The sequence below is a fragment of the Diceros bicornis genome, chromosome 37, assembly GCF_020826845.1.
Source record: "Diceros bicornis minor isolate mBicDic1 chromosome 37, mDicBic1.mat.cur, whole genome shotgun sequence".
Lineage (NCBI taxonomy): Eukaryota > Metazoa > Chordata > Mammalia > Perissodactyla > Rhinocerotidae > Diceros > Diceros bicornis.
The window spans coordinates 12536572-12559726 of NC_080776.1; the positions used below are offsets into that span (position 1 = coordinate 12536572).

Genomic DNA, 23155 nt, shown 5'->3' on the forward strand with positions numbered 1-23155 from the left:
AAGACTGGCCTTGGGCTAACATCCGTGCCCATCTTCCTCCACGTTATATGGGACACAGCCACAGCATGGCTTGACAAGCGGTACGTCGGTGCGCGCCCGGGATCCGAACCTGCGAACCCCCAGGCCGCCGCAGCGGAGTGTGCGCACTTAACTGCTGCACCACTGGCTAGGTCCCTAAAATAATTTTTGAAAAAGTACTATGGCTGCTTCATTGATTGATACTGTGGCTGTATAAGGATTAAATGAAAATATTTTGGCAGAGTCCACAGTACAATGCTTGGCATATAGTAAACATCCAATAAATGTTAAGTAATACTATACCATTGCTGTCTTGCTATATCAGCTCACTTGAACTGAGGTTCAGTTTAACACACTTGATATGTATTAAGTCCCCCTCCCGTGGGCCAATGATTGTACATGACATGAGCAGATGCTAACTGACCCTGATTCCTGAGGTCTTTCCCTTTCTTACAGCGCAGGTGTGTGTTGGAATCATCGTGATACTGATCATTCACAACTACTGGTTCCTCTACGTCCCTTATTTGACATGGCTTTACTTTGACTGGCGTACCCCAGAGCAAGGAGGCAGGAGATCCAACTGGGTCAGAAGCTGGACTGTTTGGAGGTACTTTAAGGACTATTTTCCAATTCATGTGAGTAGAGTTGTTTTATATGGTATTATTTTGAGTTTTAGAAGAATGAAAATTTTTCATCATGGATATTTAAAACTTTTCTCTTTTTAGGGGGAGAAAGCCTGCAATTCAGCCCAAGTTACTAAATGAGCTTGAAGCTAAATTCATGTAATTTAGAAGGCTGTGTGAAAGCTATTTCCTGAGCTCAGGAAATAATTTGGGAACAATTCTAACCCAGGGAACTAAAACAAATCATGTAGATTCTCCGTTTCCTCTTGATGTGAGAACTAATCACAAGTTCTTTTGTTTCTTATTGGAAACTGATGAGGGAACATTTTCTTTTTTATCTCAATATAAATGCGCTGTAGCTCCTCAAAACTTGGGATTTGGATCCAAGTCACAACTACATATTTGGGTTCCACCCCCACGGCGTGCTCGTTGCTGGAGCCTTTGGAAACTTTTGTACCAATTATTCGGACTTCAAGGAGCTGTTTCCCGGCTTTACTGCGTATCTGCACGTGCTCCCATTTTGGTTTCGGTGTCCTCTCTTCCGAGAATATCTGATGAGTAGTGGTAAGTGAAGGCAGATCACTATTTCTACAATGTTCACGGGTGGCAGGACCACACAGAATGTTCCCTCCCAAGGCCAGTCGGGTTTACAGTTTCTTAGAGTGAAACCCTATGTCTTTATCCTGATCTGATACTTCATCTGCTGTTTGCATGTTTCTTGCCTCCCCCATTGCATTGTAAGTGCCAGGAAGAGACACCCTATGTCTTTTTTTCTTTTCCACCCCGAGTATCTAGCTTAGTGCCTGGAATATAGGAATGTTCAATAGATGTTAACTTAAGGAAAGAATGAATTGATGAGTGTACTTGGTGTATGCAGATGTGGAAGAGAGAATCATGGATCAAATGAGTGATAAATTGCACCTTTGGAGAGACGTTTTGCATGCTTTTATGAATATTAGAGATGGAAAATGTACTCCAATGTGTCTTGAAGTAATGGCAGTATATAAACTAAACATATTCAATCTGTTATCTTTTTCTTCCTAGATTAAATATAACTTGGCTCAGAAATGAGTCTATTCTACTCTGCTACTCTGAACTAGTGGAAGGCTCTTTGATTAGTGAAACCATAATTCTGCCAATTCTGAGAATAAAATTCACCTGAAATGCTATAAAGTTGCTATATGAATATGTGCAGAAGGCTAAGCTTGTGTTAATGGCTTTCACTTCAACTTAAGAGGCTCAATTTGTTTGGTTTTCCAACTTCACCAATTTATTGACTAACCATGAACTACAGTAACTGACAAAGTGCTTTATGTTTATGATCATTGTGTAGGTTAGTTATTATTGTCTTTGTGTTTCTTGGATATAAAGAAAAGCAGATAGTCTCTTTTTGAGAAATTGTAATTTCACCATCAATAAGTGGCGTATTCAGAGGTAGAATTAGAATTTTCCATGGTCTTCCAGGTTTTCATTACTTCCTATTAATTTCTCAAGCCTCTGTCGTCATTAGATACCTGGTAGGAAATCACTAAGCATCAGAGGACCAGCATCCATGGCTGAGTTTTGCAGATTCTGTTTATGGACCTTCACCCAGATAGCCCTGGGCTCTCCGTCCAGTCAGGGCTGCCACTGCATTTGGCCTCTAGAGGGCACACTAAAAGAAGAGAAGATTGGGGAACTACCAAAGAGGAAAAAAGTCCCTTCTCTTCCTTGTTTTGCAGACATTGGGTTAGAGTTTTATAAAAGGAAGAAGATTAAAGGGAAACTTAAAAAAAATTCAAAAAAGCACAGAAATATATTTACAGTATACAGTTTGCTGAGTCAAAGGATAGCCACAGGTGAGTTTGAGTGGTGTAATTGAGAGCAGATGGGGTGAATTCATGGCACAAGAGATGCAGGTACACCCCTCTCCATGACCATGTCAAATAAAAATAGTCAACCTTAGAGTCTTTCTCGCTGTGGTACCCCCATAGCCACTGCTCTTCACTAGAATTGGGCATTTAAGTTGAAACCTGTCTACTGTCACTAGTAATGACATCATGAGATCTTTTCTTTTGCTGCAACCTGAGATATCCTAAAAATTAAATAAAAATATCCAAACTTGTAGCCAGCAGAGGTTTGGGCTATCCTTGTCTCTAAGTTTAGAGAGATCTCAATCCCTCCCAGAACCAGCTTCCTAGGACAGCCCCTGGCCCAAGGCTGCCCTTCTACTCTGCGCCTGCCTTTGTGGCTGCCTCTCAGGGTGTGAAAGACAGACACGTGCCCAGACCTCATGTAGTAAGGAACCAGTAGGGTTTCACTTTGCTGACAGGTGTCTGCTTTGCTCTTACCCTCAAGATTTCTGTGGCTGTAAGTCCCACCTCCAAACCATTCCTCTTGGCCCATTTTGGTGAATCTATACTCAGCAGGTGTCAGCCAGAGCAGAGTCAGTTTCAAGGCTCATGCTCCCTTCTGTCTACCCATTAAGGCTGGCCAGGTAGCAGAGAGCAGATCATAACGGCCTGAAATATACTTTAGATTTTATCTAGTAGATAAGCCACAGAGTACTTGTGAGGTATTAAGGAGGGACTTGACTGGATTTTGCATGTTAGAAAGGTCGTTCAGGCAGCAGCTTGGACATAGGTTGGAGGGAGGTGGACCTGGAGACTGTGGTGATGGAAGGGGCTCATTGTGGTGATCAAAGGAGAGGGATAAAGGCCAAACTATCACAGTGACTGGCAGTGGAAATACAGAAGGTGGGATTGATATGAAAAATAGTTGATAGATTCAACAAGACTCAATGATTGGTTCAGCCTCATGAAGGCGTCATCATCTCATCAGCATCTAGCACAGCATCTTGCCTGTAGCAGGTACTCAATAAGTGCTTCTGAATAAACGAATGAATGATGAGTCAACGTGGTGGCAAGAAGAGGGGAATACATATGGGACTTGGTTTCTGACTTGAATGACTGGATAGATGATGGTCCCATTCACCTTGATAGGTAGTGTTGGAAGAGGAACAACTTTGGGGAAGAATTTAATGCATTGGATTGGGAACTATGGAGTTTGAGGTGTCTTTGAGTTGTTGAGGTAAGAGATGTCCGTTGGGCCATTGGAGATGTGGGCCTGGAGCCTCAGGAGGAAGATCTCTCAGGAGATGAATTTAGGAGAACTCAGCACACGTAAGTGGTAGTTGAATCCGTGTGTGTAGATAAAATGAGATGATAATAGAGTCAATGAAGAAGCCTGTCTTAGTCAGTTCGGGCTGCTATAACAGAACACCGTAGACTGGGTACCTTAAATAGTGGAAATTTATTTCTCATAGTTCTGGAGGCTAAGAAGTCCAAGATCAAGGCACTGGCAGATCTGGTGTCTGATGATGGCCAACTTCCTGGTTTGTAGACAGTCGTCTTCTTATTGTGTCTTCACATGGTAGAGAGAGAGAGCAACCTAGCTCTCTTCCTCTTCTTATAAGAACGCTAATCCCATCTTGGGGGCTTCATTCTTAAAACCTAATTACCTCCCAAAGGCCATACCTCCTACTACCATCCTATTGGGTGTTAGAGTTTCAACGTATGAATTCTGGAGGGATACAAACGTGCAGTTCTTATCAGAGCGCTAAGACATAACAGCATTTAAGGATGGCCTGAGGAAAGGGAGCCTGGAGAGGAAACTGAGAAGTGGCCAGAGGAGAGCCAGGGGTCTGGATTCCAGGAGGCCCTCTTTCCAGGGGAAGCAATGCCTCCAGCCCTCACTCAGGGCACGCAGAGCAGGACGGCCACACCTTGAACTCAGTGCAAGTTCAAACCCATCGAACCTCAGGTTCTCTACTCTCTCACCCACCACCCTCTGCCTCTTCTCTTAAGACAGTGGTTGGTCATTCAGAATCCTGTCACAATTTTACATCCCCCCAGTAGTAGGAACCAACAGTAAGATGAGCATATAATTTTCCTTGAGAGACGAGGTGTGGTGTGTCTTTATGAAGCCTAACACATTCTTTTATGACTCAAAAAATGGATCAAACCAAGAATGGAAGGAAATACTAAGACATTAAAAAGCGATTGACTCTGAAATATGGGGCATGAGTGGTTTGTGTTTTCATCTTATGCTTTTCCTCCAAGAGTTCATAGTATTTTCCTCCAAGGGTACATAGTACATTTAAAATATGAAAAGGGGCCCAGCCCTGTGGCTTGGCGGTTAAGTGCATGCGCTCCACTGCTGGCGGCCCGGGTTTGGATCCCGGGCGCGCACCGACGCACCGCTTCTCTGGCTATGCTGAGGCCACGTCCCACATACAACAACTAGAAGGATGTGCAACTATGACATACAATATCTACTGGGGCTTTGGGGAAAAAAAGGAGGAGGATTGGCAATGGATGTTAGCTCAGAGCCGGTCTTCCTCAGCAAAAAAAAAAAGAGGAGGATTAGCATGGATGTTAGCTCAGGGCTGATCTTCCTCACAAAAAAATAAAATAAAATCTGAAAAGGAATCTTTAAAGTTATGTTTACATGGGAAAGTCTGTTATAGAGACTGAACAATTAGATAACTATCTTTAATAAACAATTTACCAAAGTCAGACTAGACATTTTGGAACCATGTAGAGCGCTGGCAAGTGATTCTAGGTTATTTGTCAAATGTCTGAATTTTTTAAACCATTTACATTATAAATCCACATCTGGGAAACAAGAATCCATATACAATATTTGAAAACAGGCCATTTTGTATTCAGAAGATCCGGTGCAACCTCCTGGAGGATATACTTTTTGGTTCCGAGCAAGGATTCACCAGGGTAATGATCAAGGCCATCACATACAGCTATGCAGGTTGTGCACTGAACAACTCCACGGGACATCTTTTACTTAGGATGCAATATGAATGGAATCTCTAGAGCTGAGCAGTGCACAACCTACCCAGACGAGTGGTCCACCTAGTAATGATCTAGAGACATTTTAGAGACCTAACCCATCACCAGCCGAAATGTCGGATCTTATTGAGGGAACACATTACCAAAGATTTGGCTATGACAAAATTTTAACCTACAGGCTGCTCCAAATGTAAGCAGTCTAGGAAATTTTGTTAAATCTTCACTGATCTGTAGAATATTATGATAAAATTGTTTTAATTTTTTAAAAACGATAATTTGTTACCCCTTTTGTTTTATTCATGAAGGGCCAGTCTCAGTTTCCAAGAAAAGTGTGTCCCACGTGCTGAGCAAGGAGGGCGGTGGAAACATCTCAGTGATTGTCCTTGGAGGTGCTGAAGAATCGCTGGACGCCCACCCTGGGAAATTCACTCTGTTCATCCGCCAGCGGAAAGGATTTGTTAAAATTGCTTTGACCCACGGGTAAGTGGCTCTCATTTCAGGTAAGTGGGTCAGAATAAAGCAGATGTGGACGTTTATGGGGAATGGAATATGACCTTCCCACTAAGGTACCTCATGCCCTGGCATCCAGCAATTAAACTTATCTTTAAAAGCCATGCACAGCAAACAAAATCATACAAAATTTTATATGCACAGTATAAATTTCTAGCCAAATGAACAAACAAACCACGGCCAAAACTGTAGGTGAAAAAGAAGCTTCCTGGAACCTTTCTTTTCTATAGAATAAAATTCCACAGATTGCTAGACTACTCAAGTATCTCTCCAAAGGATTTCAAGTGTAAGTCAGTTTCAAGGTATAGAACAGGAAGTTAGCAGTATAGGGAGGCTTGGGAATGTTAAAGAATTTTTAGGAATCTGTTGCAAAAGTCAGCAGGACAGAATAAAATATTTAAATCCTTTTCATTAAAAATTCTTAATCTTCTCCTTGGTTATTTGCAGCGCCTATTTGGTCCCAGTGTTTTCTTTTGGTGAAAATGAACTATTTAAACAAGTGAGCAACCCTGAAGGCTCGTGGCTTCGGACTGTGCAGGAGAGACTACGGAAGATCATGGGGTTTGCTTTACCACTGTTCCATGCCAGAGGGATTTTTCAATACAATTTTGGCCTAATGCCATATAGGAAACCGATCCACACTGTTGGTATGTATACTGAGGACTAAAAGCTCGTTAAAATGGGTAAGGGTATTATCTAACTTTGAGTAGCGTTGATTATTATTGACTGAGGTGCTACTGCAGGAGAGTGGCTTTGAGTAAGAACTTCCTAAAATACTAATCTTAGAGATGTATTTGAGCTTCATTTACAGGATGCCTTTTATTTATGAAATGACTATATTTTCCATTTGAATGGGACTCGATGACTTTCAAGAATACTGCTATTAAATGACAGGTAGAATCCAGTTTTAGAAATAAAGTTTCTAATACTCTAAGATGAATCTATTTCTCTGTACCAGCAGATTATAACATAGCAATTCTTTTAAAAAGCTACATGGGAGTCTATTAATATATGCAAATTTATGTATAATAGATGTCTTTATCATATTCAATTCACATCGACATCAGTTTCTATAGCAAAAGCATTTTTTTTTTGGCAACTAGCTATATTTATATGTAGTCTCATATAGACTGTTTTTATTTTAAAAAGTTGCATGTTGGGCTGGCTGGCATGGTATAATGGTTAAGTTTGTGTGCTCTGCTTCAGCAGCCTGGAGTTCGTGGGTTCGGACCCCAGGCACAGACCTACACACTGCTCATCAAGCCATGCTGTGGCCTCGTCCCATAGACACAATAGAGGAAGATGGGCACAGATGTTGGCTCAGGGCCAACCTTCCTCACCCCAAAAAAAAAAGGTGCATGTTTGGGGGAGTTGAGATGAGGGATGAGGGTGACAGACCATATTGATAAAAGGACTGAGAAGCAAAGTAATTAGTTCCTCAGGCTGAAAAAGGATGGAGAGCTGAAAAGGAGAAAGTGCTAAATCACACGCTAATAGCAGAATTAACTAAAACTATATAATTGATATGAAAACGGAAGTAAGTTTCACCATGGAGAGCCATTAAATGAAATTCAAAAATTTTTTTAGGTCTGTTTCATTAGAATGAGACTTTACTTCTGTCAGTTTATAAGAGCTTTGCATTTCACATGCAGTCACATGACATTATTTTTAACTACTGTATTTAACTCAAATGGAATGTTAACAAACTTGATTAGTTAGTGCAATAGGAATACTGAGATAAGTTTAAGTTTGTGATTGTGTTTTCCAAGATAAGCTGGTTACATTTTTTGGCATAATATTTTGTTTTTGTTTTTGTTTGTCTGTGAGGAAGATTAGCCCTGAGCTAACATCTATTGCCAATCCTCCTCTTTTTCCTGAGGAAAAATCTCAATCTTCCTGAGGAAGATTGGCCCTGAACTAACATCCATGCCCATCTTCCTCTACTTTATATGGGACACTGCCACAGCATCGCTTGACAAGCAGTGTGTCAGTACGTGCCCAGGATTCGAACCCACAAACTCTGGGCCACCGAAACGGAGCGTGTGAACTTAACCACTATGCCACCGGGCTGGCCGTGGCATAATATTAATTAGTCATTTTTGATCCCTTATGTGCAAGGTATTGTAGTTGGTATTTTGGGGGATATAGGAAAGTTTTAAGACATAACTTTAGGAACTAAAAGTTTAATTAAGTAGAACTCATATGCACGGTGCAATAAGTTGTAGGTGTTGAAAGCAAGTGTATTTTGTTCAGTTAAATGATAGCAGTTATCACTTGGGTGGGTTAAACATTTTTTTTCAGTAAAGTGGTTTGTCATTTGATACAGCCTGGTTACACCTCTAATTACAATTAATTCATTGGTCAAGGGTCAAATGGAAGTGACCGAATCAAAATTCGTTGTAAAGACTAAAAAACTGTAGCACTGGTGTTCACTCATGCCTGTCCAACGTGCTTCTCTTAACGATTCAGAAAAAGGGAAAGTTGCTTCAGTCCCTCCTTCCACTTACCCCTCAGATGATTAAATCAGAACCCGACCATTTTCAGTCGCGAGCATCCTCAGTTTCCTGCTATCGTTTGAAGCCTTTTGAAACCCAAGCTAAGAATATGAACGTTTCATAAAGACTCAGCTGCCGTGGTCTGGTGGTGGTCGAGTGGGAGTCAGATGATTGAGAACTGCTTGATATGTGTGAACCAGACCCTGAGGCGATGTGTGTTTAAAGACTCTTATTTACTTGAAATAACACAAGTTGGAGATAGAATATTTATACTTCCGTAAACAAAAACAAAGCTATGGGGCCGGCTGGTGGTGCAAGTGGTTAAGTCCACGCACTCTGCTGTGGCGGCCCGGGGTTCGCCGGTTTGGATCCCGGGCGCGCACCGAGGCACAGCTTTGCAAGCCATGCTGTGGTTCGTCCCATGTAAAGTGGAGGAAGATGGGCATGGATGTTAGCCCAGGGCCAGTCTTCCTCAGCAAAAAAAAGAGGAGGATTGGCAGATGTTAGCACAGGGCTGATCTTCCTCACAAAAAAAAAAGCTATGTATCAGTCAAATGCAACAGAGAATAAAACACAATATAATGAAACAGTGATGTAAGTTACTATGTTCATTTCTATTTTTTTTTTTTGCTGAGGAAGATTTGCCCTGAGCTGACATCTGTTGCTAGTCCTCCCTGATTTTGTATGTGGGTCACCGTCCCAGCATGGCCACGAGTGGTGTAGGTCCACGCCTACATCCTAGGAACCGAACCTGGGCCGCTGAAGCAGAGCATGCTGAACTTAACCACTACACCACCGGGGCTCGCCCCCGTTTCCATTTTGAATCCATGCACTTCAAACCCAGAGTTGTTTCTTTGCTGACTCCCTGACACACCCCAGGCGGAATTCAGGCAGCATCCAGAGAGGCAAGTTATTTTGTGGCCCCTCTGCTCCCCCTTCTACTTAATTAAGAGTTTGTTAACTCTACCTTGCATTGCAAGAACTCACTAAATATTAGTTGAATTCATCCTAAATCACCACTTCATCTATAATCCTCTCACACACAGGTGTCCAGAGATGCTCAGATTCTCTGTCCTGTATATAGTTTCCCCACACATCTTTCAGACTCCACTTCGTCAGCAACTTCAACCAGAATGTTCAGGGTTTTGAATGTTAATGTCCTATTAATTAAATCCCTTTGAAAAATGTGATCTCACTAAATGCAAAGTGCCATCATCAGGTCCGAGTTCCCCTTTCTGCATATTTGTAACACCAAACCTTGCTAAACCATCAGGTTTCTCTCCATCCTCCATCAAAACCTTCTTTCCTCTTTGCTGAAGGTTGTTCTGAATGGACATAATTTGTAAAGAAGCCACCATATGTTTTCTTTACACGTTTCATAAATGGTATGTAATTTACACACCTGATGAATGTTGTTATCAGTTTATCAAAATACAATAGTAAAATGTTCACCTATATTGTGTTTCATTACATAATAATGGAGAGAAACTGATTTAAATATCACATCCATCATGGCAACCAGGAGAGAAAATGGGAATAAGTTCAGACTTTAAGAACTCTGTGTTGGGCCGGCCCCTTGGCTTAGCAGTTAAGTGCACGCGCTCCGATACTGGCGGCCCGGATTGGGCTCGGATCCCAGGTGCGAACTGCTTCTCTGGCCATGCTGAGGCCGCGTCCCACATACAGCAACTAGAAGGATGTGCAGCTACGACATACAACTATCTACTGGGGCTTTGGGGGAAAAAAAAAAAAGGAGGAAGATTGGCAATAGATGTTAGCTGAGAGCCGGTCTTCCTCAGCAAAAAAAAGAGGAGGATTAGCATGGATGTTAGCTCAGGGCTGATCTTCCTCACACACAAAAAAAAGAACTATGTGTAAAGAATTGCATTTCCTCGGAAGAACGTTGCTTTGTTTGTTTCTGATTACAGAGTGCCTTATAATTCTCTGCTGTGTTCCCAGTGCCCACAGAGCAGGAACTCAACACACTTGTGAATGAACAAATTAGTCTTTAGTTAGGCCTGTTTGGTTGTAAGTCTTACGTTTTCAGAAATCTAACAAGTACCTATTAAAATTTTTGAGATCAATTAACATTCAGTTCAAGTAGTCGAACCAGTGCGGGTGGTATGACAGGAGGTTGTTTGGACGAGAAAGTAAGATACAAGGGGCATTTGCTATTTAAAAGAGGAAATTTCATATATCAGAGGATATGTTGATTTTAGTTTTTAAAATTTTATGTTGAAAAATGTCAAATGTTTGGAAAAGTTTCGTGAGTAGTAGGATGAACTCCTATGTGCTTTTCTCCTAGACTCACCACTTGTTAACATGTTGGTACAGTTCTCTCTCTCTAATGGTTTAATAAATACATTTTCTACTTTTTTTGTGTGTGTGTGAGGAAGATCAGCCCTGAGCTAACATCCATGCCAATCCTCCTCTTTTTGCCGAGGAAGAGTGGCCCTGGGCTAATATCTGTGCCCATCTTCCTCCACTTTATATGGGACTCCGCCACAGCATGGCGTGAACAAGCAGTGCATCGGTGTGTGCCCAGGATCCGAACCTGGGCCACCAGCAGCGGAGTGTGTGCCCTTAACCACTACTCCATGGGGCCGGCCTGCACACTTTCTACTATTGTTATCACTGAATCGTTTAAGTGCAGACATCATGACCACTTGCTCCTAATTACTTTTATGTGTATCTCTTAAGAAACAAGAGTCTTCTCTTCCATAATGTGAGTTAAATTCAGGATATTTAACGTTGGTAAGGCACTATTAACTAGTGTACAGTCTATGTTCAAATTTCAGCGATTGCCACAATAATTTCCTTGTTAGCTGTGTTTTTTTGGGGGGGAAGGAGATATTTTTTCCCTAAGCAGGATCATACGTAGCATTTAATTTTCACTTCTCTTTAGCCTACTTTAAGATGGAGTGGTTTTTCAACTTTTCTTTGTCTTTAAGGCATGAGCAATTTTTTTTATTGATGTCTTAATAGTTTATAACATTGTGAAATTTTAGCTGTACATTATTATTTGTCCATCACCATATAAATGCCTCCCTTCACCCCTTGTACCCGGCCCCCCCCCAGCCCCTTGCTCCTGGTAACTACCAGTTCTCTCTGTCCATGTGTTGGTTTATATTCCACATATGAATGAAATCATACAGTGATTGTCTTTCTCTCTCTGGCTTATTTTGCTTAACATAATACCCTCCAGGTCCATCCATGTTGTTGTAAATGGGGCAATTTTGTCTTTTTTTATGGCTAAGTAATATTACATTGTATACATATACCACATCTTCTTTATCCACTCATCAGTCGAGGGACGCTTGGGTTGCTTCCAGGTCTTGGCTATAGTGAATGATGCTGCAAGGAACATAGGGATGCATAAGCCTCTTTGGATTGTTGATTTCAAATTCTTTGGATAAATACTCAGTAGTGGGATAGCTGGATCATAAGCTATTTCTATTTTTAATTTTTTGAGGACTCTCCATATGGTTTTCTGTAGAGGCTGCACGAATTTGCATTCCCACCAGCAGTGAATTAGGGTTCCCATTTTTCCACATCCTCTCCAACATTTGTTGTTTTTTGTCTTGGTGATTATAGCCATTCTAACGGGTGTCAGGTGATATCTTAGTGTAGTTTTCATTTGCTTTTCCCTGATAGTGATGTTGAACATCTTTTCATGTGCCTATTGGCCATCTGTATATCTTCCTTGGGAAAGTATCTGTTCATATCCTCTGCCCATTTTTTGATCCGGTTGTTTTTTTTGTTGTTGTTCAGTTGTGTGAGTTCTTTACATATTTTAGAAATTAACTCCTTGTCAGATATATGATTTACAAATATTTTCTCCCAGCTGGTGGGCTATCTATTCATTTTAATCCTGGTTTCATTAAGGCATGAGCAATTTTGAAGAGTGGAGGGCAATTGTTCAGTAGACTGTTCCTCAACTTGCGTTGGTATGTTTCATCTTGATTATATTCTGGTTGTGCGTATTTGACGAGAATCCCACAGAAATGGCATTGTGTCCTCCTCAGTACATCACGTCAGGAGGCACCTGATGTCAGTTTGTCTCTTTGTTGGTGATATAACTTTGATCATTTGGGTAAGGTGTTTGCCAGGTTTCTCTACTATAAAGATAAATTTGTAGATTTATCTACATAAATCTAAAGATTTTTTTTTCCTTCTTTGTCAAGTACTGGGGGTAGTGTAACTTAGAGACTGTGTAATTATCCTGTTCTTCATCAAAACTTACTTGATGGTTTTAATTTCCATTGATAATTCTTGCCTGAATCAATTATTACAGTCATGGCTGCCAAATGGTGATTTTCTGACTTTAGCATTCCTTCTAAATTAAGTAGTTAGCATTTGCCATAAAGAAGAGCTTTCCCTCCTCCCAGTGTTAATTGTTTGAATTTCAGATACCCAGACAGGCTCATCAGCTGTGTTTGCACATGGCACAGAAAGGGCTCCCATCCCATCTTTCCTAGCCTCAAGACTTCCACTGACGTTCTGTTAACTCTTGAGCCTATCTTCTGATTATGGATGTGATAGAAGTGTTTATTTCACTTTTATTCTTATGGCAACATTGAAAACAATATAAACGATGCCATTAAGAAATTGGTTCTTTCCATCTATAGGCCCAATATGGTGGCTACTGCCTGCGCTCAGACACCAGCTGTGCACAGAAGTCAATATTGACATTAAGAAGGTATTTATTAGCATCAGCCAGCTGTACAGAAGGAGGTGGTGTGGGTTTGAGGTCTGACTTGGAGTGATTTAGAATGTTTTACTTATCTTCTCGGAGCCTCAGATTTTACAATTTACAGAGGAGACTCTTATCATTGTCCCTTCTGGGGATTAGAGGACATGATGTGTGAGACAGCTCCCTGTCAGCCCCAGGTGCCAGGCGAGTGTGGGTTGGTATACACAGCAGAAGGCTTCCTGACCAGATTGTTGAGAGCTATCAAATGGTTTCCATTTTCTCGTGTAAGTATTCTTGCCAAAATGTTAATCTGAATCAAATCATGAAGAAATAATCAGATACAACCAGACTGTGGGGTATTGTACGAAACAACTGGCCTGGACTCTTCAAAAATATCAGGGTCGTGAAAGACCAAAAGGAGGGAGGGCTCAAAGACGTCCAACAGCTGTCGTGGGCTGGTGGGGAACAACTATAAAGGAGATCATGGAGACAACTGATCAAGTGAGAACGTGGATTAAGTACAAAATAATATCGTGTAGAGGTTAAATTCCTTGGGTATGATGATGGTGTTGTTGTGAAGGACAGTGTTCTTGTTCTTAAGTATACATGCTGAAATATTTAGGGATGATAACATGATCAAATTTTTGATGTGAACAACTTTCAAATCATTCTATAAAAATAAAAATACATATGTATATAGTCTCGTGTCGCTTAACGACGGGGATACGTTCTGAGTAATGTGTTGTTAGCTGATTTTGTTGTTGTGCGAACATCCTAGAGTGTATTTACACAAACCTAGATGGTATAGCCTACTACACACCTAGGCTGTACGCTACTAATCTCATGGGACCATCATCGTATATGTGGTGCGTACTTGACCAAAATGTTGTTATGCAGTACATGACTGTACATGTTGTGTGTGTGTGTGTGCAAAATGTTCAAAATCGGTGAGTCTAGAGGAAGGGTATGCAAGTGCTTATTAAGTTATTTTTCCTGTGGTTTTGGATTTTTTCAAAGAAGAAAGGGAAGGTAATTTATTTAAATAACACTGGTTTGAAACCACTTGAGGACAAAAGTAGTCCATTATATTTCAAGTCATTATTCTATCCTGGTGGGAAAAAGGCAGGTAAGGGATTCTCTGAAATAGAAAGAAAAGGAAGGGAACCTAATTTAAATTCTAATTGTAAAGTAGGGCTTAAAGGAGATGATAATATTGAAAAGATTAGACTGGTGCCCAGTGTGGCAAGTTACACACTCAGTAGATGTTCATGAGTATGTGTGTGTGTGCGTATGCATACATATACATCCTTACACACACACATACACACACACTTATGTTGGGCATCTTTTGAGCCTCCAGCAGAAGCCAGAGGTTGCACTTGAACCCAGGTTTTTTCGGGCACCCACGTTTCGACTCTTCACAGCCCCGCTCTGCCCCACAGCCCCCTGCCTGTTCTCTCTCTAGTGCACAGCCACGTAGCATCTAGAGAAAGAGTAGTTCCTGTGTGAGACCATTAGAGAGAGAAACTGTGGAATTTTCATAATTCCAGAAAAATAGAAAAAAGATCTCTTATTGTGAAAGACCTACTCTTTGCCACAGTGAGAAGAAAATAATGCCCATTTCCAAACTCTTCCCCAGCTGTAAGTACAATGGCTCGTGAAGCTGCTCATTCTTCATCTTAGGTAAATACAACACAGCATCATAGAAATGAGAGCAAGACTGCTGGGTGAGACAAATGCATAACTAATCTTGAATTGTTGGGTGGAATTGGAAAATGGAACAAATGAGCCTGACAGCTATAAAAAGCACCGAAACATACACAATAGCTATGGTTCCTGACTCTGCCACAAGTAAATGTTGGCTGATTTTTCCAGGGCAAGGAGCTCTATTTCCCAGAGCAGCCCGATGGAGCTGTTTCTTCCTTTGTGTTGTAAAAAGAGAGTTATGCAGAAGTTTGTGACTATCTTAGTCTTCTGTTGAAAACATTGTTTTCTTCTCCTTAGTAGTAAAAATCTCCTTTTTGTGGAGAGAATGAATTCTGGTCTTCTACGGCTCAGGGGACCGTTCTCAGATAAGCAAGTTTTTGTTTTGTTACCTCTATCTTTTTGTGTGTGTGTGTGTGTGTGTGAGGAAGACTAGCCCTGATCTAACATCTGTTGCCAATCCCCCTCTTTTTGCTGAGGAAGATCGGCCCTGGGCTAACATCCGTGCCCATCTTCCTCTACTTGATATGGGACGCCGCCACAGCATGGCTTGACAAGCTGTGTGTCGCTGTGCGCCAGGGATTCCAACCTCTGAACCCCGGGCCACCGCAGCGGAGCGCGCGCACTTAACCGCCACGCCGCCAGGCCGGCCCCTTGTTACCTCTGTCTTTATCCCTAAAAAGCAATTGAGAAAATTTTCATACTCTGTAATCCAATTTGTGGTTAATTTAGTAATGAGGGGCAGGAGTATTGGGTTTAAATCTTAATTTCTTCTGTTTTTCTGTGTAACGTAAGAACTTTCAGCATCTCGCTTTTTCTACACATGAATAAGAGAAAGGCAAGTCTGACTATGTCTGTCTCACACTTGAAAGGGAAAAGTCTTAGGATGATAAATTCAATATATGTGGGCATGTTTGAGCTCTCTGGAAGAACTATCTGAAATATGATAAAACCATTTAATAAGAAAAGAGCAAGATTGAAAATAACTGTAGGAGAGCTCATAGGAAATAAGACTCAATAATTCACAAATCACCAGTCCTCATTAAAGTGGGCTGGGAACATTTCACCTTCTTAGAGACTGTGTCTTTTTATAAGCCCCCACTCCCACCCCAGTAGTTGTACTTGACCTCTCCTTGGGATAATTTCACTAAGAATACAGCAGCTATTTCTATAAAACCACGAATTTGTTAGTAGATTGGTATGTCGATTCTCAACATGCATATAAGATTTCTCAAGTTTTTCCTCAACAACAAAGTTCAGAACTGGAAGGGAGCTTCAGGATCATCAAGTTTTACTCTTTTATCCTACACATGTGAAAATCAAGGGCAGAGAGGAAGTTCCTCACTAGCTCAGTGTACTTGGTGGTGGGCTAGCACTAGACCTGGTCTAGCCTGGGGCTTTTTGTGCAACACCAACGCCCAGTTCCACCCATCACCACAATAGCCTCTCCTAGTCCGTATTTCAACCACAACTGACACCAAGGTATTATGTTTCTAGTTCTTCATGTTGAATTATAAAGGACTGATGTCTGCTATCCAGGCCTACCTCGGAGATAGTGCGGGTTTGGTTCCAGACCACTGCAATAAAGTGAATATTGCAATAAAGCGAGTCACGAATTTTTTGGTTTCCCGTTGCACATAAAAGTTATGATTATACTATACTGTAGTCTATTAAGTGTGAAATAGCATTATGCCAAAAACAATGCACATACCTTAATTTAAAAATATTTTATTGCTAAAAAATGCTAACTGTCATCGGAGCCTTTGGTGAGTTGTAATCTTTCTGCTGGTGGGGGGTCTTATAAAAAACGCAGTTATCTGTGAAGTGGAGTAAAGCCAAGCACAGTGAAAGGAGGTATGCCTGTGTATAAATTTGACATCCAAGCTATCAAAGAAAATTGTGCATGCTTCTTGAGGCTATATCTGGTTAAAAACTTAGAAATTTGAGATTAATGTTGCAATAAGCGAGCGTGTGTGTGTTTATGTATATATATATTTCCTTACTATTTAACACATTATATTGTGCGTATCACCCCCTTCTCTGTGCCCCCTTACCTCCCACGCTGATGTCCTTTATCCTTTCTCTGTGACTTAACATTTGCTTGGTTTTCTCTTAACTAACCCCCTTCTGTTACTGACATGGATTCGAGGCTTGGGTGTAGCATGAGGCGACCTAGGGTAGGCCAGAGAAAATCTCCTCCCCTCTCAGTTCCATTCTATTACCTATGGCTCCACTTGGCCTCCTGCCCAAGCTAATCAAAGGTAATACACAGAAGCAGTTTGCTGCTAATGGGTCATTGAACATATTGTACATTTTCCACTCTTGGCATCAGTAGCAGCGTCAGACCAGCAGAGGGCGCAGTGAGTAGCAGAGAGGAGCTAGGAGAGCAGAGGCCGAAGCCACGTGTATCTGTATTCTGTAACGTTATTTATTATATAAACGCCTTTTAAAATATGTATATAAGTTGACAGGCTTTAAAAAATTAATTAGTTCATTTTTAATTATACAGGTAAAACACAAATGCATTCTCACTGTAGAAAATTCACACAGTACAGACAAAGTGAAAGTTCCCCCTCCGTAGCTCCGTCCCTTTAGGTAACGATTATCAGTCTCTTTCCAGACTTTTTTTAATACGCTAAAAGCTTATGATGCACCTAGAAATATAAATATTTTTTCATAAACGGGCTCCTACTTTATTATTTTACAAGTTTTTCCCCACTTAATACATTTTAGACTTTGTACACACACATACATTATTTTTTTGAGGTATAGTTGACATATAACGTTATATTAGTTTCAGGTATACAGCCTAATGATTCGATATTTGTATATATTGCAAAATGATCACCACAATAAGTCTAGTTAATGTTGGTCACCATACATAGTTACGAAAATATTATTTCATTTTTTTAAAAAATTGCTGCCTAGGATATCATTGAATGAATGTTCTATGATTTATTTAAAAATTTTTCTACCGAGGGGCCGGCCCGGTGGCGCAAGTGGTTAAGTGCGCGCGCTCCGCTGCGGCGGCCCGGGGTTCGCTGGTTCGGGTCCCGGGCGCGCACCGACGCACTGCTTGGTAAGCCATGCTGTGGCGGTGTCCCATATAAAGTGGAGGAAGATAGGCACCGATGTTAGCCCAGGGCCGTCTTCCTCAGCAAAGAAAGAGGAGGATTGGCGGATGTTAGCTCAGGGCCGATCTCCTCACAAAAAAAAAAAAAAAAAATTTTCTATCGAGACTTTTGTTGGTTTTGTTTTCCACTATAACAAACAGTGGAATCTTTGGATTATGTGTGTTTTCTAGTACAGACGCTTAGCTGTGAAGGTATATATTCTTTTAATTTTTTAGGATGACATTAAAAACAGTAGAGAGTTGATGCCTGATGATTCAGGATTTCACAGTCGGTCATAATGGGGCACTGTGGTCTGGCTGTCAGCTGTACCCGAGGGAGGAGGCTGGTGACGTGCACACATAGCTATGTCCTCTTACCTCACAGCTGCAGTCAGCACAGAGCTTCATTTGACTCAGAATCAAAACCACCAGTGGACTGACAATCCAGCATCTGCTGAGAAGGAAAGTTCTTTATTTGTTATCGAAGGGGGTGGTGTGAGCACTGTAGGCAGCCAGTAAAATGAAAAACGGATAGGAGCTAGCAGGCCTGGTGGATTCTGATTGGCAGATCTTCCCAGGGCTGGCAGCTCAGGGCAGGAGTTTGCGGTGGAGTGGTTTTGGTGTCTTATGCATGATGTATTCTCTGTTTTTACAGTTGGCCGCCCGATCCCTGTTCATCAGACTCTGCACCCAACTCCAGAGCAGGTTGAGGAGTTGCATCAGACGTATATGGAGGAGCTAAGGAAATTGTTTGAGGAGCATAAAGGGAAGTTTGGTATTCCAGAGCATGAAACTCTCATTTTTAAATAACTATCCTCTTAGAAGGCATAACGGAAGAGGAGAGAATATCCCATTGAGAGAATAAATATTGAAAATAAGTTTATTTTTTTCTTTGAATGTGGAATCAAATTTGCAACTGAAAAGTATTATTTATGGTGACAAATGTTGATGTTTCTCTGTGGTAAATAAAAATACAGTCGGTGGCTATAAGATAAGGTTGGAAATGACTATAAGCCTTTTAACAATTTTCCTCGTTTAAGAAGGTGAAATCATTTCACAGGTTAAGAAGAAGTTTGGAATTATTCATGTGCTCAAAAAAATGACAGCTTCAGAAAATACTTAGGCCCTTTTACTAAACATCACAATAATTTAAGGTGGTATTTTCACTAAGTATGACAGATGTTATTTAGACAGCTGGAACGTTTAGGAGACAGTGTGTAACATAATTTGCCATATAGAGCTAGAGGAGATCATTTCTTTTTTCTGCTTGAACAGACCATTTGTTAGTAAATCATGTTACTTTTAAGACTTAGATAATTTGATCCTTTAGGTCATGTCAACCAACACATTTGTATACAACACTGCAGAATTTTTATGCAGTTTTTGAAATAGGATGGATCTATCATATGGAAAGCCATATGGATTAGAGCAGGTCTTTGCATTTCTAGTCATGCTTAGAAATAGTCATCCTTGTCATTTGCTTAGAAATATGTTCATTTGCTATAGACAAGGAGGTCTTTTGGAAGACCTGCTTTTGCACGTGTTTTGGGACATTGAAATTCTGAAAGGTTTTCATATAATAGAAATGGTTTTAATTTTCTTCCCAAATGGCCTCTTCATGTAAGACAAGCTATGAAAGAAAGTGCCCTCTGTGCTGAGGTGTGTCCAGTTTACAGTTGGCTCGCATTGTGTGAGTCTCTTCTAAACCAGAATGTCATGTCCGTGAGGGTCGGAGCCCTGTCCCTCCTGCTCACTGATGTCTCCCTCATGTGTGGGTCAGCTCACGGCACTTAGTAGGCACAAAATACGTACTTGTTAAGTGAATGTGTTTAAAGGTGAACACACAAACTTTGCTGTAAGGTGAAGAATTTTTTAAGCTGTAACATAGGATGAAACATATTATAAGATAAGACCCCCTTTCAGAAGAAGATAGTTTGCTATGTCTGATCGTCCTGTGCCAGTAAGGGACAAGACTGTAGGCTGGTTTGTAAGGAGCAAGTCAGAAGGTTGGTTCTGATCGCTAGTCACTAAGTGTTAAGTAATTAGTTAATAAGTAAAGTAAGAAAAATGTCTAGTTTCCAAGTTATCTCCATTGCTCGATGTTTCTGTGCCTCCTCCACTCTAGGTATTTGGGGAAACTTCATTGAGTTTCCTTCTAACTTATTGATAATCTGTCTTTGGGCCCTGGGCTAGAGCCTGGATTGAATTCAGCAACCTTAAACAAAATCGTACCAGATAATACCTTGACTAAGAAAGCATTTCACACACAAAAAAGTGAACCTTCTCAATTGTTCCGCATGAGGTTGTTTGGCCAGCATCCCTTTGGGTTCTCAGTAGTTGAACGATCCAGGAGTCTATTGACCCATGGCCTTGAAATTAGATCAATTTTTTGTCCAAGCAGGGAATAGGACATCACATATTTTAATAGATGCAGAAAATTCAACTATAAGTCCTTTTTGGTGTTACTCAATACCAAAAAAATGTAAAAGGAGCACCACTGAAATAAAGTGACTCCCCAGCTGCTCAGGGGTCAGTCTTTCAGAAAAGAGCTGTGAGACCCAAATAACCACAATAACTAAAGGCCTTTAAGTTATTTTAAAGCCCATGAATTTCATTCCTTTGGGGAAGTTTATTAAAAGCCCATGATGCAGTCTTTTGCGATTTCACAAAGGTGTGAATTTTATTTTATTTTATTTTTTAAAGATTTTATTCATTTATTTATTTATTTTCCCCCCAAAGCCCCAGTAGATAGTTGTGTGTCATAGCTGCACGTCCTCCTAGTTGCTGTATGTAGGACGCGGCCTCAGCATGGCCTGAGAAGCGATGCGACGGCGCGCACCCGGGATCCGAACCCGGGCCGCCAGCAGCGGAGCGCGCGCACTTAACCGCTAAGCCACCGGGCCGGCCAAGGTGTGAATTTTAACCTCACACTTGGTAGAAGGGGAGCCACGTTGACCGCCCACCCTCAGATGCATTGTCCAGTAAGCAGTGAAAGCCCATGTGTAAGACAGCAGAGGCGCCGGAAATAAGAAAATTTCTGCTCTGATGAATTTATCTAGAATTTTGCCATTAAGAAAGTCTAGACATCAGTAATTTTAATTTTGGCATACATAAAAATGTTATTTTTAGATACATATTAGGGAGTTTATCTCTTCCTTTCATAGGGTCTCCAGAGGTCTTAATCCAGCCATGCCAGAAGTCCTTTCATAAACTCAAAGCTTAGTTGTAAGTTCCGTATAGTGCTACAGATCGCAAATTAATTTTTTTTTGGTGAGGAGGATTAGCCTTGAGCTAACATCTGTTGCCAATCCTCCTCTTTCTGCTGAGGAAGATTAGCCGTGGGCTAACGTCCATGCCCATCTTCCTCTACTTTATACAAGGGACGCCTGCCACAGCATGGCTTGATGAGCAGTGTGTAGGTCTGCACCCGGGATCTGAACCTGTGAACCCTGGGCTGCCGAAGTGGAGCGTGAGAACTTAACCACGACACCACCAGGCCGGCCCCGCAAATGAATGTTTTGACGTCAGTTTTTGCTACAACACAAATGTGGGCCATATATTGTACTCACTAGTATGGTTTAACAGAGATCTCTTCTATTTTAAAGGTTCTCATCTACTACGCATTGCACATCAAACTTAAACGGCAAAGAAAAAATAGTGACTATCAGAACAAAAAGAACCCCAGAACACTGTAAGAGAAACTGGGCCTGTTGCCTTGAGAAATGTGCATTTGTGCTGTTTGATTTGGACATTTCTTTCTCCTGTTTTTCTTGCACGCTGGATGCAGGCTGAGTCATTTCCTTTGTCTTGCAGCTGGAAGTATTGAAATTGTCTATACCCAGCTAAGACTATTAGGCTCACATGGAAGGTTGTAGCTTTAGTGCTGATGAAGGCCAGCCTGTTTTGCTCTGTCTCAAGGGCAAAGGACGCTGCTTGATTTATGCAAACCTTTCCCCACCACCATGAAAACAATCCAAGTGTATCTACTTCAGGGATGATGGGTGAGCCTTTATTGTATGTGTGGGGCTAAAAGTAAAATCTCTACTTGCAGCAGAAGGTACATTTCTATCATGGAGGCACAGGAGTTGGAATCTAGAGGCAACGTCCATACTTCTGTACCTTCACGTCTCTTCCAAAACTACCTCACTGATGCAGATTACCAAAGTTTATGATAAATAGGAAAACAAGATTGGGTGCATTCACTGGGTCTTCTTTTTCTCTGACAAGAGGCGATGTTGATGGGATTTGTCGATTGGATGTTTTTTCCCAATAGCCCAAGACTGCTACTTCTCATACTTGTATTTTTTACACTAAGTGATAAAATGTCTATTTGTGGGGCTGGTAGAGTTACTTCAAGTAGAATATGTATATCTTTTTAAAGGAGAAGAACAAGGCTACTTCAAAATAACCAACTAGTGCTCCATTTTCTCTTGGGTGGCAAACACAGAAGTAGTTCTTTGTATTTAAAACAAGTATTTCTCTAAAACCTTATATTTTAGTTATTTTCATGAATCCTCTCCAAACACCTTCAGCTTAATGTCTTTTGTTTTGCGAGGAGATCAGCCCTGTGCTAACATCGGCCAATCCTCCTCTTTTTTTTGCTGAGGAAGACTGGCCCTGGGCTAACATCCATGCCCATCTTCCTCCACTTTATATGGGACACCGCCACAGCATGGTTTGCCAAGCGGTGCGTCGGTGTGCGCCCGGGATCCGAACTGGCGAACCCTGGGCTGCCGCAGCGGAGTGCGCGCACTTAACCACTTGCGCCACTGGGCCAGCCTCAGCTTAATGTCTTAATATCTTAGAAGGAGGAAGTTTATCTCAATCTGTGGTTAACCCATAGGATGATGAGTTCCTCAACAGCAGAATCTGTGTCCTGTGTGTGTTTTGATCCTGGCTCCAACAGTCTCTCACTGAATGCTGGGGCACTAATCTGGAAGTTTGATGGATTGTGTCATGGAGGCCAAGTTTTAGAGCTAGGAGGGACTTCATGGTCTGTCAGTTATTCCTTCTGTAGATGAAGCGGTTGATCCCCAGTGAGGGTTAATGCTGGTTGGAACTGACTCCGTGTTCATATTATTCTGCCCTAGATCAAACAGGAGGTCCTGCTACTCCATGATTGTTAATTAATACACCTAAGAATCCTCCTACAAAAC

General features: G+C 41.3%; 1 protein-coding gene across 1 annotated transcript in view; it reads left to right on the top strand.

Moving 5' to 3' along the window:
• Positions 1 to 18994, top strand: part of MOGAT1 (monoacylglycerol O-acyltransferase 1) — a 32319-nt gene extending 13325 nt beyond the window's left edge. The window contains exons 2-6 of the mRNA XM_058533093.1: positions 475 to 653; positions 1001 to 1205; positions 5791 to 5965; positions 6443 to 6642; positions 18655 to 18994. Of these exons, the coding sequence (XP_058389076.1) occupies positions 475 to 653; positions 1001 to 1205; positions 5791 to 5965; positions 6443 to 6642; positions 18655 to 18809 (914 nt within the window). The 3' untranslated portion in view covers positions 18810 to 18994. The remainder of the gene's footprint in view (positions 1 to 474; positions 654 to 1000; positions 1206 to 5790; positions 5966 to 6442; positions 6643 to 18654) is intronic.
• The last annotated feature ends 4161 nt before the right edge of the window (positions 18995 to 23155 follow it).